The sequence below is a fragment of the Monodon monoceros genome, unplaced genomic scaffold (genome assembly GCF_005190385.1).
Source record: "Monodon monoceros isolate NGI ecotype Baffin Bay Population unplaced genomic scaffold, NGI_Narwhal_1 Super_Scaffold_20, whole genome shotgun sequence".
Lineage (NCBI taxonomy): Eukaryota > Metazoa > Chordata > Mammalia > Artiodactyla > Monodontidae > Monodon > Monodon monoceros.
The window spans coordinates 74,637,047-74,652,444 of record NW_021703777.1 but is presented as its reverse complement, the minus strand read 5'-3'; the positions used below and the strand labels follow the sequence as shown (position 1 = coordinate 74,652,444).

The 15,398-nt window shown below is 42.8% G+C and overlaps 1 protein-coding gene across 9 annotated transcripts in view; it reads left to right on the top strand.

Moving 5' to 3' along the window:
- The window catches only part of TBC1D1 (TBC1 domain family member 1), a 288,411-nt gene that overhangs the window by 121,148 nt on the left and 151,865 nt on the right, over nt 1–15,398 (top strand). For all 9 annotated transcript variants that reach the window (XM_029236067.1, XM_029236069.1, XM_029236070.1 and 6 more), the window contains 4 exons: nt 1,343–1,432; nt 2,827–2,931; nt 3,796–3,928; nt 8,920–9,011. In XM_029236067.1, coding sequence (XP_029091900.1) covers nt 1,343–1,432; nt 2,827–2,931; nt 3,796–3,928; nt 8,920–9,011 — 420 coding nt within the window. The remainder of the gene's footprint in view (nt 1–1,342; nt 1,433–2,826; nt 2,932–3,795; nt 3,929–8,919; nt 9,012–15,398) is intronic.

Sequence of the window (15,398 nt, the reverse complement as noted above, 5' to 3'; positions counted from 1 at the left end):
TGCTGATCTCGGCTCTTCTGGTCAGGCTGCCCTCCCTGGGAGTCCCCTGGGTCTGAGCCGATGGGACTCAGCTGGCCCAGTAGCAAGCTGGTCTCTGACAATATAGGGAGTGGATTGTTCCTCGGCCTCCTCTGTCTCTTCTTTGGCCTAAGGCCGACTGACTACAGAGAGAGCAACATAAGCTTAAATGTAAAGTCTTGGCGTCTGTGCCTGATTCGGGGCAGAGGATGGCCCAGGGGTGAGGAAGCTGGCTGTGTGGGTGTATGCAGGTTCAAGATCAAGGTGGGGTGTCAGAGGGCCGATTTCTTCCTCTTTTCATGGTTGACCTAGTATACTGAAAAGAGTGCTACGTTGGCAGTCAGTCTGGTGCTGTAATGTGTGATATATATTTTAAAAAAACAAAACAAAGCAAAAACCCTCTTGGTGTCATTGGGAAAGCTGCTCAGAGCATTTATTTTCAAGTACTTATTATGTGACTGCTGTATACAGGGTCCTGTGTAATACGTTAGAAATACAGCAGTGAACAAGACAGGCATGATCTCTGCCCATGTGGAATTTAGATTCCAATGAGAGACTGGCGATTGTACAGGTAATTGTCTCACTAAAATTGTGATAAATGCCGTAAAGGAGAAGTAAAGGATGCTGTGAGGGCATCTGGGGAATCAGGGAAGACTTTCTTGAGGAAGTGATTTTCACTGAGCAGAGGTTTCATTGTGGCCAGCTGGGTTCAGGGAGCAGCAAGGTGAGGGAGGGGTGCGGCACAGTTAACAGTGTGGTTATTGCAACACTGTCCCCTGCTGTAATGGAGATCTGTTATGCTGACCCAGGTATGTAAGACAGTGTTAATTTGTGCTAACGCTCTAGCTTTTTTAGAAAGTCAGGTAAGCAGTAGTGAATACCTAACACAGTATGCATTCAACAAATGGTAGATAGTTTTAACAATAATTTAAGAAGACTTTTCTAATCATTAGGAAGTGTTCTAGAAATCTTGAAAGAGAAGCTCCTGTTTCCTGGGAGGTTCACTTATGTAGAAACCTCTCTTCCTTACAAAGGGGGGATGTGGGAACCTGAGGCTTAGTTGCCAACTTCTATATATTTGGTCCTTTCACCTCAAGACTGCTGCCTGATGTAGGTGAACACACTGATGGTTGCCTGTGCTACCTGAAATCTGTAGGATAGATTGTGACCTTGAAGTGATTTTCTACATGAGATGGTCAGAATTCTATAGGAGCTTGACCCATTGAGTCTTTATTTTCATAGGTTATGAAATGAGAAAGTTCGTGTATAAATCTGAATTCAGTGTTCATAAAAAGCTAGTTTCTTTTTTTGTTTGTCTTTTAAGATTGGTCAGTCTGAAGTTTACCTCATCAGTCCTGACACCAAAAAAATAGCGTTGGAGAAAAATTTTAAGGAGATATCCTTTTGCTCTCAGGTAAATGGAGATGGGTTATCAGCTCAATTGCCATTTGATTTTTTAATGAATACTTTTACCGTCATTCAGCAGAAGTGGTTACGGTCACAAGATGTATGCTTTCTAAGTACTGGGTTTGTGATCTTGCATTTCCTTTTGTGTATTAAGGCAAACTATAAATATAATTTTGAAATTAAGAATTTTGCTTTTAGCAACCGTAACCTACTGGAGAAAATAGGTCTCCTTTTCTTTTTTTTCAGGCATTGGTAGTAATGTTCCACAGTCATGATTTCCAGGGGTGTGTGTGTGTGTGTGTGTGTGTGTGTGTGTGTGTGTGTGTGTGCGCATATTTATATATACATTCACACACAGTTAATATTTTTAAATACTTATTTTTACTTTATAAAAATTCATAACTTTTGAGGTACCAAGATCATTATTTCTTCTTCCTTAAAATATAATAAATAGTGACTACTTTTGAGGATGTTTTCCTCAGAGTACGGTATCTACTTGAGTTCTTGCTTGCAGATCTCCTGGGTGTGTTTCATAGAGAGATTTTGGAGAATCTGTTAATTATAACGAGCTATGCCAGTTTTACTCAAGATACTTTTTATCTTGATTTGCTGCTATCTGTATTGTAATGTTAGTATTAAATATCGGCTTTTTCATGTGATAGTTTAATTATTTCCTAAAGGGCACAGTTCACAAGTTTACATGATCACCTGCCCTCCAAGCGGTCAGCACTCCTGTCTCTGCCTGCTGCTGCTTTCAGGAGATGCTGCATATTAATGTTTATGGGTGATGTCTAATCTGTATTAAGGTGCCTCTTAGCTGATACTTTCAAAACAAGCGTACATATTAATATTTATTAAAAAGAGCTCTTAGGAAACTATGGTAGAACTTTGGCCTTCATATCTTAGGTTTAAAAGCGTCTCTCTTCTTTTGTGTGTATAATTTTTGACTCATTCTTCCTACCAGTTTACTTCAGTATTTACATATTTGTTATTTTAGTAGTACGTATGTTTTAAATCTTTTAAACTTTGTGTCTGCATGTGTTTGCGTGTGTGTGCATATGTGTTTGTATGTTAATCTCTCGTCTGCTTATTCCTTGATACTGAAGAAGAATTCTCATTTTCTTGTGTCAGCTTTTCTCCACTTCCTTTCACTACTAAAATGAGCGGTAAAAACTCCAGTTTTCAGATCCTGCTTCTCTTATTGTGGGGATAATCAGAGTAACATTTTAGTAGAACTTCATATTTGAGAGATGTTTTTAGACATTTAAAATATCTGAGAAAATAATACTTTTATAATGTCCTTCAGAACTGTGCTGTGTGAATCTTCAGTTGCATGTCTGGCAGTGGTGCCTTTTCTGGGTATAAGTGACCATTCCTTGTTCTTGTCCCTGCCTTCAACAGGGTATTAGACATGTGGACCACTTTGGGTTTATCTGCCGAGAGTCTTCGGGAGGTGGAGGCTTTCATTTCGTCTGTTACGTGTTTCAGTGCACAAATGAAGCTCTGGTAAGTGAGAAGGGGCCGTTCTTAAAGTCTCCTTTACAAGGGATTTCAGCCTCACTGATATCTTTACTTAGCAAAGCCATATGGCCTCATTGACATATTATTTGGCTTTAATTATTCTTTCGTCACTATTTGATAACCAGCTAGTACATACCCGAGACTTAATTCGATGTGCATTTTCAATCTTCATCATTCTTAAAGGCCTGCTCACTTTCACCCTCTGCTTTAGCATTTTTCAAATGTCATTTTGGACTTTTGATCAGAAGAGTTGGTTTTCGTTCAGTATTTAATTTGCGTCTAGTTTTTACCTTATCTCCTTGAAGAGCTTTGAGCATTTGTAGTGTTTCTAGGCTACGTGTAATCCTAGCAGGTATTATGATTATTATTCATTAACCTGTGACTAATAGTCCAGAAGAATCTTAAAGTACTGAGTCTTTCCACGGAGTCCTGAAATCTCTGCCCAGCTTTTTTTTTAATAAATTTATTTATTTATTTTTGGCTGCGCTGGGTCTTTGTTGCTGCGCACGGGCTTTCTCTAGTTGCGGTGAGCGGGGGCTACTCTTCATTGCAGTGCGCAGGCTTTCTCATTGTGGTGGCTTCTCTTGTTGCGGAGCACGGGATCTAGGCGCGTGGGCTTCAGTAGTTGTGGCAGTTGTGGCTCACAGGCTCTAGAGCGCAGACTCAGTAGTCGTGGTGCACGGGCTTAGTTGCTCCGCGGCATGTGGGATCTTCCCAGACCAGGGCTCGAACCCGTGTCCCCTGCATTGGCAGGCAGATTCTTAACCAGTGCGCCACCAGGGAAGTCCCATCTGCCCAGCTCATTTTAAATGGACTTTTTGATGACTGTAGTCTCCTCTCTTCGATCAGGTGGATGAGATCATGATGACCCTGAAGCAGGCCTTCACAGTGGCCGCGGTGCAGCAGACAGCGAAGGCGACGGCCCAGCTGTGTGAGGGCTGCCCCCTGCAGGGCCTGCACAAGCTCTGTGAGCGGATTGAGGGTGAGCCGGGGTGGGAGGGCGGCAGGGTGGGTGGGGGGCTGTTAAGGATCCTGGGCAAATTCGTTGGAAGATTCTGCCCCGTGGAGGCTTGTGTTAGTTACAGGGCTCATAGGTGGATGTCTTCTGTATGTCAGGCACTGTGCCTAGACCGTCTCCCCTCAAGGGGCTCTGAGGGCAGTGGAGGAGTAAGGGGACCACAGGGAACAAGACCAGTTGCACTGTTAGCAAGGTGGTGTGAGTGGTCAGTCACTTCAGCTGCCATGGAGGGGTATCGTAACAAGAGAGCTAAGAATTTCCACCGGGTAAGTCAATTACAGCGTCATCGATAACCTCTGCCGGAACAGTTTTAGTGGAGGGAGCGGCCATAAGGTAGGTTGCAGCTGAGGAGCCCATGAGAAAGAGCACAGGAAGTGATGCTGCGAGTATGGACTACGATTTCTAGAAATTTGGCTTAGGGAGAAACTGCAGTACATGTTACGCTTTGCATACTTAAGATGTGCCTGGCACTGTACTAAGTGTTTTCTTTAACATGTATTATCATCCACTTAATCCTCACCACCTCTGGGAGGAAAAGGGATTATTTGCACATTTCAGGGATAAGCAAACGTAGTTTCTGGGATTTGGGGTTGATACCATCCTGATGGGTTTGAAGTCGTATCTGATTTCCCTTTTGAAAGACAAATTGACATCATCTTAAGGTCTTTGAAGTTTCATTTGCTGGCATTTCAGTGCTCTTTAAAATGAATCAAAATGATTACCATTTTCAACTGTGTTTTCCTAGCTGTTACTCCTTGCTGACATTATACAAAATACATTTGGGAACAAGAGAACGTGTGCTTTAACAAGAGATCCCATCTGAGAGGATCACTAACCCTTTCCTTAGTGGTTGTCAAGATAAGGTAAATGATGACAGAAATGTCTCTTATGAGCTTATTAAGAAGCCAACAATGACTTTGGCCTTGAAGATAAAGCAGATCCTGATCTGCAGGAACTGGAAGGGTTCCAGAGTTCCACTTGATACATCTTTCTTTGGTCTGGCTTAGCTTTCAGAAAAATATAGCTGAAAAGTTTAATTGTGGTGGGGATTTTGCTGCTATCGTTTCGGAATTATCATTTCATTTATCTTTTTACTGGATAAAATCCAAGCAAAGCAGAAAGCTATGCTAATGTAAAAACATCCAATAAATAGCACAATTAGAAGTCTAGTGAGGGTTATATTTTGCCTACACGATGGGAAGCATTTCTAAAGTATAGATGGCACATTATTAGAGCCATCCTTAGTAGGGGAGATGCTGATTATTTTATGAACAGTTCAAGGTTCTTGCTTTTTGCTATATTGCATCCCTAATAAGTAGAATGAAGTCATTTATTAAAGCTCGTTGTATGTTCCCATAGGAGTAGTTCTAATAGGAAGTTATGATCTGGCCAGGAACTCCATAAACTGTGGAGAGGACCAGTGACATGGCAACAAAAAGAAAGACTTAAAGACTTTTTTTTTTTTTTTTTTAATATATTTATTGAGGCTGAGTTGGGTCTTCGTTGCTGCGCGCGGGCTTTCTTTATTTGCGGTGAGCAGGGGCTACTCTTCGTTGCAGTGTGAGGGCTTCTCATTGCGGTGGCTTCTCCTGTTGCAGAGCACGGGCTCTAGGCGCGTGGGCTTCAGTAGTTGTGGCACGCAGGCTCAGTAGTTGTGGCTCGCGGGCTTAGCTGCTCCGCGGCCTGTGGGATCTTCCCAGACCAGGGCTCGAACCCATGTCCCCTGCATTGGCAGGTGGATTCTTAACCACTGTGCCACCAGGAAAGTCCCAAGACTGTTTTCTTAATAAATTGATAGAGTCAGTATGCTCTGGACTCTGTAAAATAGAATAAATACGCTGTATGTATGGGTGCTCTTGGACACTTACAACATGTAAGGGGTGCAGCTGTGCTGATTCTGTGTTTGAACTATGTACAACTGCTAGTATTTATATAGTGTTTTGCTTATTTTAAAGTTTAGAGGAGCATTTTGGGAATTCTTGGAATGAATTATCCTTTCACTAAAAGGAAAAAAAAAGTTTTACTGAGGTTTCCTTTTGCTGTCTAAGTAAATTTGCCTTCAGCAAAGCAAAGGCATTCATCAGAGCTCCCTTTCATAAGAGCCTTTTCAACCAGACATCGTGAAGGCGGGCTCACTTGCCTCGCTTCTCCCCTCTAAAACCTTTTGGCATCACCTGGGGAGTGCCACCTTCTTGCTGCAGAAACTCCCGTTCCCCGCCCCCCCCCCACCCCCCACCGCCAAGGCTGAAGGTAGTGAGAAGCCCTGTGGAGGGTGCACAGTGGAGAGCAGGCGCTGGGACCACAAAGACCACCTCTGGTTTGAGATGGGGCAGGAAGGACCTAATGAATTGAGGCACCCTGAAGACAAGGATAGAACTGTCTAAGGATCTCTCCAGACCTGCTGAATATGAAGAGTAGTCTGTATGATTTCACCTGAGATTGTTAGAAGTATATATAATTAGTCTGACTCTTCTGGGGGTTTTTCTCCACATGTGAATGTCTCATCAAGCAGTACAGTGTTTCCAAGAGAGGATGTTTGCACTGTGTCATTGACATCCATATGCAGGGAGGATTTTTATTTAATGATTTCTAAGTGCTAATTTTACTCGTAAATTTAAACACTGTTTTGATTCAACATGTAAGTAGTTAGTGCAGTAAAGGCATCTCTGTTTGCCTGGCTTGTATGACCTGACAGCTTGCCTGAGGAGTACCTGAACTGTGCTCTGATAAAATTCACTTGTCCTTTCTGCACTTTCACTGACCTCTTTTTTTCTTATTGAAGAATAGTTGACTTACAATATTATTAGTTTCAGATGTACAACGTAGTGAGTCAGTATTTTTATTTCTTATATACCATACAATATCATTATGACATTATTGACTGTATTCCCTGTGCTGTACATTACATCCCTGTGACTTACTTATTTTATAACTGGTAGTTTAAATCCCCTGGTACATCTTAATCCCCTTCACCTATTTCACCCTTCCCCCCCTTCCCCTCCCCCCTGCGACCACTAGTCCTTTTGTTAAGTCTGTTTCTGTTTTGTTATATTTGTTTGTTTTTTAGATTCCACATACAAGTGGAAACGTACAGTACTTGTCTTTTTCTGGCTGACTTATTTCACTTAGCACTTCACTTCTGCGTTGAAGGCAGTGGCATCAGGTGGCTTGACTGCCTGGGTAAAGGAGCAGTGGAGTGTCCTAGGGTGGTCTCTGGGGGCAGACAGATGTGGGTCAGATTCTGACTTTGTCCCTTCCTTAGCTGATAACCTTGGGCAAGACATTTGACTTCACTGTGCCTCAGTTTCTTCATCTATAGACCTTGGAATTGCTAAAAATAGTGCCCACTCCCAGGATTATGTTGAGGATCAGATGAGATTATTTATGTAGTCTTGCATGAAGTGGCACAGCAATCACTTAAGAAATACTGGCTTCTATTTTTATGGTGGCCTCTTAGGGTTTTCTTGGCCAAAAAAAAGAAAACGGTGGTGGAAAGAGGAAGGACTTCTGGGAGCTGCAGCGGTTTGAGTAGGGGCAGCGACCTCGCCACCTCCTGTTAGGAGGGTGAGGGCCCTGCCTTCTGCTGCAGGGGGCGGGGTGGGCGATGGAGGAGCACTGGCGCTGGGGCAGGCTTGGCTGCTGATTGGCCTCCTGACCTGTCAGTCGCCTGGCTTCTCCGGACCTCAGCAAACTCATCTGTAAAACAGAGGCCTGGTTTCCAAGTCCCTGTTCAGAGCTGTCCCCTCTGGCCATCCTAGTAATGTAGATAAATCTGGCCCAGAGACTTGGCCAAGGCCCTGCCCAGTGGCTCACCCTCAGGAGGAGAAGACGGGGTGGCATGTGGATGGGGACAGGACTGCCCTGGGAATAAAAGTAATCAGCAGCAGTTTCTTTCCACGGTAGTTAGGCCAACAAATCCTTTCATCCCAAATCTTTTCATCATGGGTAGCATTTATGTCTGGCGCCAAGAAAAGGCAAAACAGGGTCTGAGCCATACATGTGTGGAGAAGGAACTTTCTGAAATACCAGATTCTAATGGACATTAAAATTGCAACTTTATTTTAATGACTTTCCCTCAGAATCCTTTGTAATGTTATTTAAGTGGCCATAAGACTATTACTAAGCCTGTGGTGGTAAAGGGAAAGTTGTTAGCCACACAAATCACTTTCCTGCGAAAGAGCCTAGCCTAACCTGTAAGAGAAGAATGTTGGTCAGTTTTCAAATGGGGCAGTAGTTGTTTATCCTTAAGGGAGATTGTCTAGTTTACATATAAATACTGCCTGAGAATTTATCGTTTCCTGCGGACAATGTTCTGGCTGTGTGAGGTGTTCTAACATGGAGTAGTGGCGAAAAAAGGCAATTTGGAACCACACAAAGCTGACGCAGAGTCCAGTATGGGGCCTTTGGGAATTAACTGAGCTCTCTGGGTCTCAGTTTCCGTAACTGTAAAATGGGGCTAATCGAGTCCTCTTTACCAGATTGTTCTGAGTATTAAATGAAATGATACAGGCCTGATGTTTAAGTCAGTGCCTACCACGTGAGGGCTCAATCAAAAAATGTTGCTTAGGGGCTTCCCTGGTGGCGCAGTAATTGAGGGTCTGCCTGCCGATGCAGGGGACGCGGGTTTGTGCCCCGGTCCGGGAGGATCCCACATGCCGCAGAGCGGCTGCGCCCGTGAGCCATGGCCGCTGAGCCTGCGCGTCCAGAGCCTGTGCTCCGCAATGGGAGAGGCCACAACAGTGAGAGGCCCGCGTACCGCAAAAAAAAAAAAAATGTTGCTTGTTGTCAGGGTCATCATCATCACCGACATTATTGATTAGACTTTCCATAAAACCTCAGAAGCCTTAAGAAGGTGGTTAAGTCATGTAAGAGGGGGGAGTGAGCATGGGAAGTGTTAACTCTACCTCGTAACTGTTACCTAGAGTGTTCTCATGTCTCTTTTTTTCTCTTAATAGGAATGAATTCTTCCAAAACCAAACTAGAACTCCAGAAGCACCTGACAACATTAACTAATCAGGAGCAAGCAACTATTTTTGAGGAGGTTCAGGTACAGTACTGGTTTTAAATTTGCAGAAGGAAGAAAGGAGGCAGCTTCTCTGTGAAATTTTATTTATAAAAAATAGCAAAGCAAACCTGTTAGATCCTCAAGGAAGTGGGCCTGAGTTCCTCTAGGTTTAAGCTTTAACAGCCTCGGGACAGGGGCCAGGTCAGAATTGCAGATTCCTATCAGGGCTTGGTTTTTCACGTGAAAACTACTAAACCAGGGGAACTCTCCCTTAAGGAACGAGAGAAAGGAAATAATAAAGTGGAGAGAGCCTCAGCCCGGGAGACAGGGGACCTGGATTTTGGTCCCTGAACACTGCTCTCCTTGGGAGACCTCTTTTTTTTTTTTGCGGTATGCGGGCCTCTCACCGTTGTGGCCTCTCCCATTGCAGAGCACAGGCTCCGGACGCGCGGGCTCAGAGGCCATGGCTCACGGGCCCAGCCGCTCCGCGGCATGTGGGATCTTCCCAGACCGGGGCACGAACCCGTGTCCCCTGCGTTGGCAGGTGGACTCTCAACCACTGCGCCACCAGGGAAGCCCTCCCTGGGAGACCTCTGCTAGCTCCTTCCCGCTTGGGATTTCATCCCTAAGTGTGAGAGTCTTAAGGATATAACATTTTGTACATGAAATTGAACATAACTTTTCTTCCTCGCTCTTTTTTTTCAGTTTTGAAAATAAATTTAGGTGTTACCTACTATATGGTATATCAAACCTAAACATAAAAACAAAATACAGAAGAAAACCCAAGCTCATCGGTTTTCTGCATTAAGCCCAGAACCGCACTGTCGTCCTTGCGTTTAGATGCACTTATCTCGGGAAACCACACTGTGTGTGCTGGCATGCCCATAGTCTGTTCATTATGAATCTTTAATGAGCTCATCAAAAATTTCATGTCTGCTTTAGCCGAGGGGCATTTTCTGTGGTTTTGTGGCACTTTTCCTAGGGAGGAGAGTACATCAGAACAAAGCATAAGTCTCTAGTGGGGAGGAGAGTGCCAGGGGTTCTGCACATAGAGAAGTCTTTAAACAAAACAAGATGGCTAGCAAGTCTAGACTGTAGGTTCCCTCTCCCTCTTCACTGAGGGAGAGGCTGCAGACAGGGCCCGTGATCTGTTTTCTGTTAGAGTGAAAAATTAAAGAATTGTCTTTGTCTTTTTAATCACATGTTCGAGTTCTCCTTCCCTTGATCTTCTGCAGTAGGATTGGCATATGTATGTTTGAAGGAGAGCATAGGAAGGGTTTTTTAATTTCATAAATCGCTTAGAATGTAACTTTCACAATTTCCAATTGCCTTTAAGTTTTCTTATTTTCTTTTGAATTGACTTGAGACACACTACTTTGTTTTTTCTTAAAGGATCTTTAGCGTTCTAAGTACACAGTACTCTCAGACAAATTTAATGTGATTTGTACTTGGAATTCATAAATGGATGGACAATTTGCTTCTGATTGTTAATGCATTTGTGATGGGAGCTGGGTCCTTTTTCTTTTTTTTTTTTAAATTTATTTAAATTTATTTTTGGCTGCGTTGGGTCTTCGTTGCTGCGCTCAGGCTTTCTGTAGTTGCGGCGAGCGGGGGCTACTTTTCGTAGCGGTGCATCGGCTTCTCATTGTAGTGGCTTCTCTTGTTGCAGAGCACAGGCTCTAGGCGCGTGGACTTCAGTAGTTGTGGCACACGGGCTCAGTAGTTGTGGCTCACGGGCTCTAGAGCGCAGGCTCAGTAGTTGTGGCACATGGGCTTAGTTGCTCCGCAGCATGTGAGATCTTCCTGGACCAGGGCTCGAACTCATGTCCCCTACATTGGCAGATGGATTCTTCTTTTATTTCTTTTTTTGTGGTACGTGGACCTCTTACTGTTGTGGCCTCTCCCGTTGCGGAGCACAGGCTCCGGACGCACAGGCTCAGCGACCATGGCTCACGGGCCTAGCCGTTCCATGGCATGTGGGATCTTCCCAGACCGGAGCACGAACCCGTGTCGCCTGCATCGGCAGGCGGACTCTCAACTACTGCGCCACCAGGGAAGCCCTGGCAGGTGGATTCTTAACCACTGCACCACCAGGGAAGCCCAGAGCTGGGTCCTTTTTCATCTGATGCTAGCCCACTTTGCTGTTTTAGTGCCATCAAGTCACTTTGGGGAATATCTTTCTAGCAAGCATAGGAGATGCACCTTCCTCCCCTAATGTGAGTTTGTTTTCTTTTTTATTTAGATAGCACTGTGTAGCTTTCCCCAAAACAGTGTGGTGAATCAGGATAGGTAATACCCCAGATACCTTTCTGCAGCAATGATTATGTTCCTGATGGATGTGATTTTGAGATTCTCTTTGATCCATGTGAGTGTGAGACACTCAATATAAAAAATGGCAAAGAGGCTTTAGAGAAAATCAGTGACAAAAGTTTGTTTTAAAAAAATGGATTCAGTTAATATCCTGGGATCCCTGTGTGGTGTTGTAGAAGGCTCTGTAATTTTTTGATTGGTTTAAAGACCAAAGGGAAGTCATTGTTCATTGGCTTTGAAAAGCCAGCTCGTACTTTGTCCTCCATCATTGTAGGTGTGGCTCTTTTTTGAATAATACAAATTTAACATGGATCTCTTCTTCTGATGGCTTATTGGTAGTCTTATTAAATTATTTACTCAATGACCATTCTTGTTTTTTTATAAAATATTTTATAAACCAAGTCACTAGTTTCTTTTTAGGTAGTAGTTCCTGCTAATGCATTTGAAAATCATGCATTTCAAACAGATCATAAGGAAAAAGGTGGCTTTGCAGTGTCATGATACCTCTTTTAAATAGAATGGTTAATATTTTCCTTTGTATGGTTTTTTTCCTGGAGAATGATTTGTTTCTGAGGAAATTCTCCAAGGGCAAATTTTTATAAAACAAATGTAATTACTATTGAAATCAATAGTACACGATTGCTTAAATAGTTATTAGAACATATATATTCAGTGTTTTTGTAAATAAATGTTTCATGCAAAAAAAAAAAAGTGCAACCCAAACAGAACCATAAAGAAAAAGAAATCATTAACCCCTGTGCGGATGATGCTGGGGAAGTATCACTGCTGCACGTAAGCCGGCTTTGACTTTGAGCTTTGGGAGGAGAACTTGGTGCCAGATGGGCCTGTGGGTGTGCTAACCCTTCTGAGAGGACTCAAGACACTGCAGAGCCACGTTTTAATTTAGGACCTTTTTGAAGTGTACATTTTTCAAACATGTCTAAGTGGGCGAATGAGAATGTGACCCTTGGGTGGGGTCTGGCTCTGTCCAGGTGCTGTCCCCTGCTGGCTGAGTGTGCTGAGTTTACATAGGTCGTCCTCAGGGAGAAGTTGCTTTCAGTCTGAGTTGGGCTAGTAAAGAAACTGTCTCAAAGTCGAATTCTCTTCATCTGAATGAGTGTATTTCAGGGAATGACTTAATTAATACTCAGTAGGTAAATCAAGTAGATTTATAGTCAGTAGATGTCGATAACGGATTAAATAATGTGACTTTTCACAAGTTAACGATAAGTGGTTGGAGGAATTTTTTTTCACTTTATACAGAATCTAGAGCAGCTTAATTGGATTTTTCCATGGTTTTAAAATTATTTCTTACAAGATTTCATTATACTTTTTAAAGAAGATGTCAGGCTGTAGTCCAGGTGAGCACTGCCATTTTCAGTAGACTCCTCAGAAGACCATAGGCTTTCTCAGCATTCTGGTATTCATTAGGCAGTGTTAGAAATGGATTTCAAATTGCTTTTACAACCAATTTATAGGCCCGCCCTCATAGAAATGAGGTTAAGAAACACGTAACAACATTGGCTTTGTTGCTTTTAACAGGCAATTAATTGTTTTATATTGTTCTTTTTTTAAAAATGAAATATAACTATAGAAAAGCACACAGATCAATGGTATATAGTTCAATGAAATAAAAAAATTTTTTTTGAGATATAGTTGATTTATAATATTACATAAGTTTCAGGTGTGCAACGTAGTGATTCACAATTTTTAAAGGTTATACTCTATAGTTATAAAATATTGGCTGTAGGTGAATTTTTAAAAATATTTATTTATTTATTTATTTATTTTTGGCTGTGTTGGGTCTTCGTTTCTGTGCGAGGGCTTTCTCTAGTTGCGGCAAGCGGGGGCCACTCTTCATCGCGGTGCGCAGGCCTCTCACTATCGCGGCCTCTCTTGTTGCGGAGCGCAGGCTCAGTAGTTGTGGCTCACGGGCCCAGTTGCTCCGCGGCATGTGGGATCTTCCCAGACCAAGGCTCAGACCCGTGTCCCCTGCATCGGCAGGCAGACTCTCAACCACTGTGCCACCAGGGAAGCCCCGTCAGTGAATTTTTATAAGATGAATACACCTGTGCAGCAGCACGCAGATCAGGAAATAGAGCGTGTCCAGTCCCTCCGAATCCCCCCTGGGTCCTGCCCCAGGTGACCACCATCCTGACTCCTGACTCCGGAGGTTAACTTTGAGTAATAAGCAAGTTAATTTTTGACTGCAAAGGGATGTTATCCAACTTCATTCCCCATTATTTTCCTCAGACCTGTCTCTCTGTCATGACTGTTTATAAAGTTAAATCATCTTCAGGAAATAATGATTTGTCCCTTTGCAGGATGGTGAAGTTCCCTGGGAGGCGCTCAGGAGATGATACCTTGCTAATCGTTTTCACTAAATAGCAGGGTAGCCCCTAGTCATGTTTCAGTTATTTTAAGAAAGGGTTTATTTCTTGACCTTGTATGACACCACAGACACGGTCTTCTCAGCCTCCCTGACTTTCCCCTGTGATGTTTAACGAGCTCCTTGATGCAGTGTCTGGGCAGCAGCTGTGGTAGTGCATTGTGCTCAGTTTAGTCTCATTTTCTGTTCATTCAAGTAGTTTCTTTCACGTATATGCTGAGGGAAAGAGAATGTATTAATAATGCTCCTCTCCTGTTACTGCATTCTTAGCCTTTTTTGATATGTTGAAATAAGTGATTACGAAGAATTTCTCCAACAAAAATACAAATTTTCTTGTGAGAGCAGCCCAAAGGTTTGATTGAAGAATAGGAGAAGAAAGAATGGGTCAGCTCTTGGGTGCCTGCTCAGAGGCTTCGTGATTCCTGCCTGCTTCTCTTTCCTGGACTTTAAAATATATATATACTTTATTTCTTAGAGTAGTTTTAGTTTTGCAGAAAAAGTGGGTGGAAGTACAGAGAGTTCCCATAAAACTTCTCATGCCCTTTCCCCAAGCCAGTTTCCCCTGTTAATATCTTGTCTTAGTGTGGTACCTTTATTACAGTTGATCAGCCAATATTGATACATCTTTAGTGATTAAAGTCTGTAGTTTACATTAGGGTTAACTCTTGGTGTGGTACATTCTGTGGGTTCTGATACATGCTTGATGGCATGTATCCACCATTATAGTATCATACAGAATTGTTTCACTGCCCTAAAGATTCTCTATGCTCCACCTTTTCACTGTTCCCCAGCCCCCCGCCTCTGTTCCAAACCCCAGGCAACCACTGATCTTTTACTGTCTCCATAGTTTGTCTTTTCCAGAATGTCACATAGTTAGAATCATACTCTTTGTGTAGCCTTTTCAGTTGGGCTTCTTTCCCTTAACGATATGCATTTAAGGTTCCTCTATGTCTTTTTGTGGTTTGATAGCTCTTTTTAGTGCTGAGTAATATTTCATTGGATGTACCACAGTTTATCCATTCACCTGTTTAAAGACACCTGGTTGCTTCTAAATTTTAGCAATTATGAATAAAGCTGCTATACACGTTCTTGTGCAGGCTTTTGTATGGGCATAAATTTTCAACTCATTCAAGTGAACACTAAGCAGTATGATTGTTGGATCACATGGTGGGAACATGGTTAGTTTTGTAAGAAGCTGCCAAACTGGCTCCCAAAGTGCTGTAACCATATCATGTTCCTACCAGCAATGAGTGAAAGTTCCTGTTGTCTCTGGGGGCTTTTAGACTCACAGTATATCTGTAACCGTCCCGAGGTCAGCAAAATTAAGTTAGGATTGTGGTATGTGACTACCACTTTCCTCTTTTGAAGATCTGATGGAAACTTCCTCTGGAACAACCCGCGTGTTGCATAAAACATGTAAAAATTTATAACATCAAGGTTCATGGCTTGGCATCCAGATTGAGAACATCTATTCTGACCTTTAAAATATTTAATCCTTAAATCTGAAATTTGAAAGAACAGGAAGTCCTCATTGAAAACAACCTCTTCTAATCATTTACTATCGTTTCCTTGGGTAACAGGAACAACTTATTTAAAATGATCTTTGTCTTTAAGAGAGGAATGTTAGAATGCTTCTCGTCTGTGACATGAGGGGTAAAATTGTTCCTTAGTCAGCTGGGCTGCCAAGAGCGGCATTGACCCGGACTCGGATGCTTGTGTAATTGATCTGT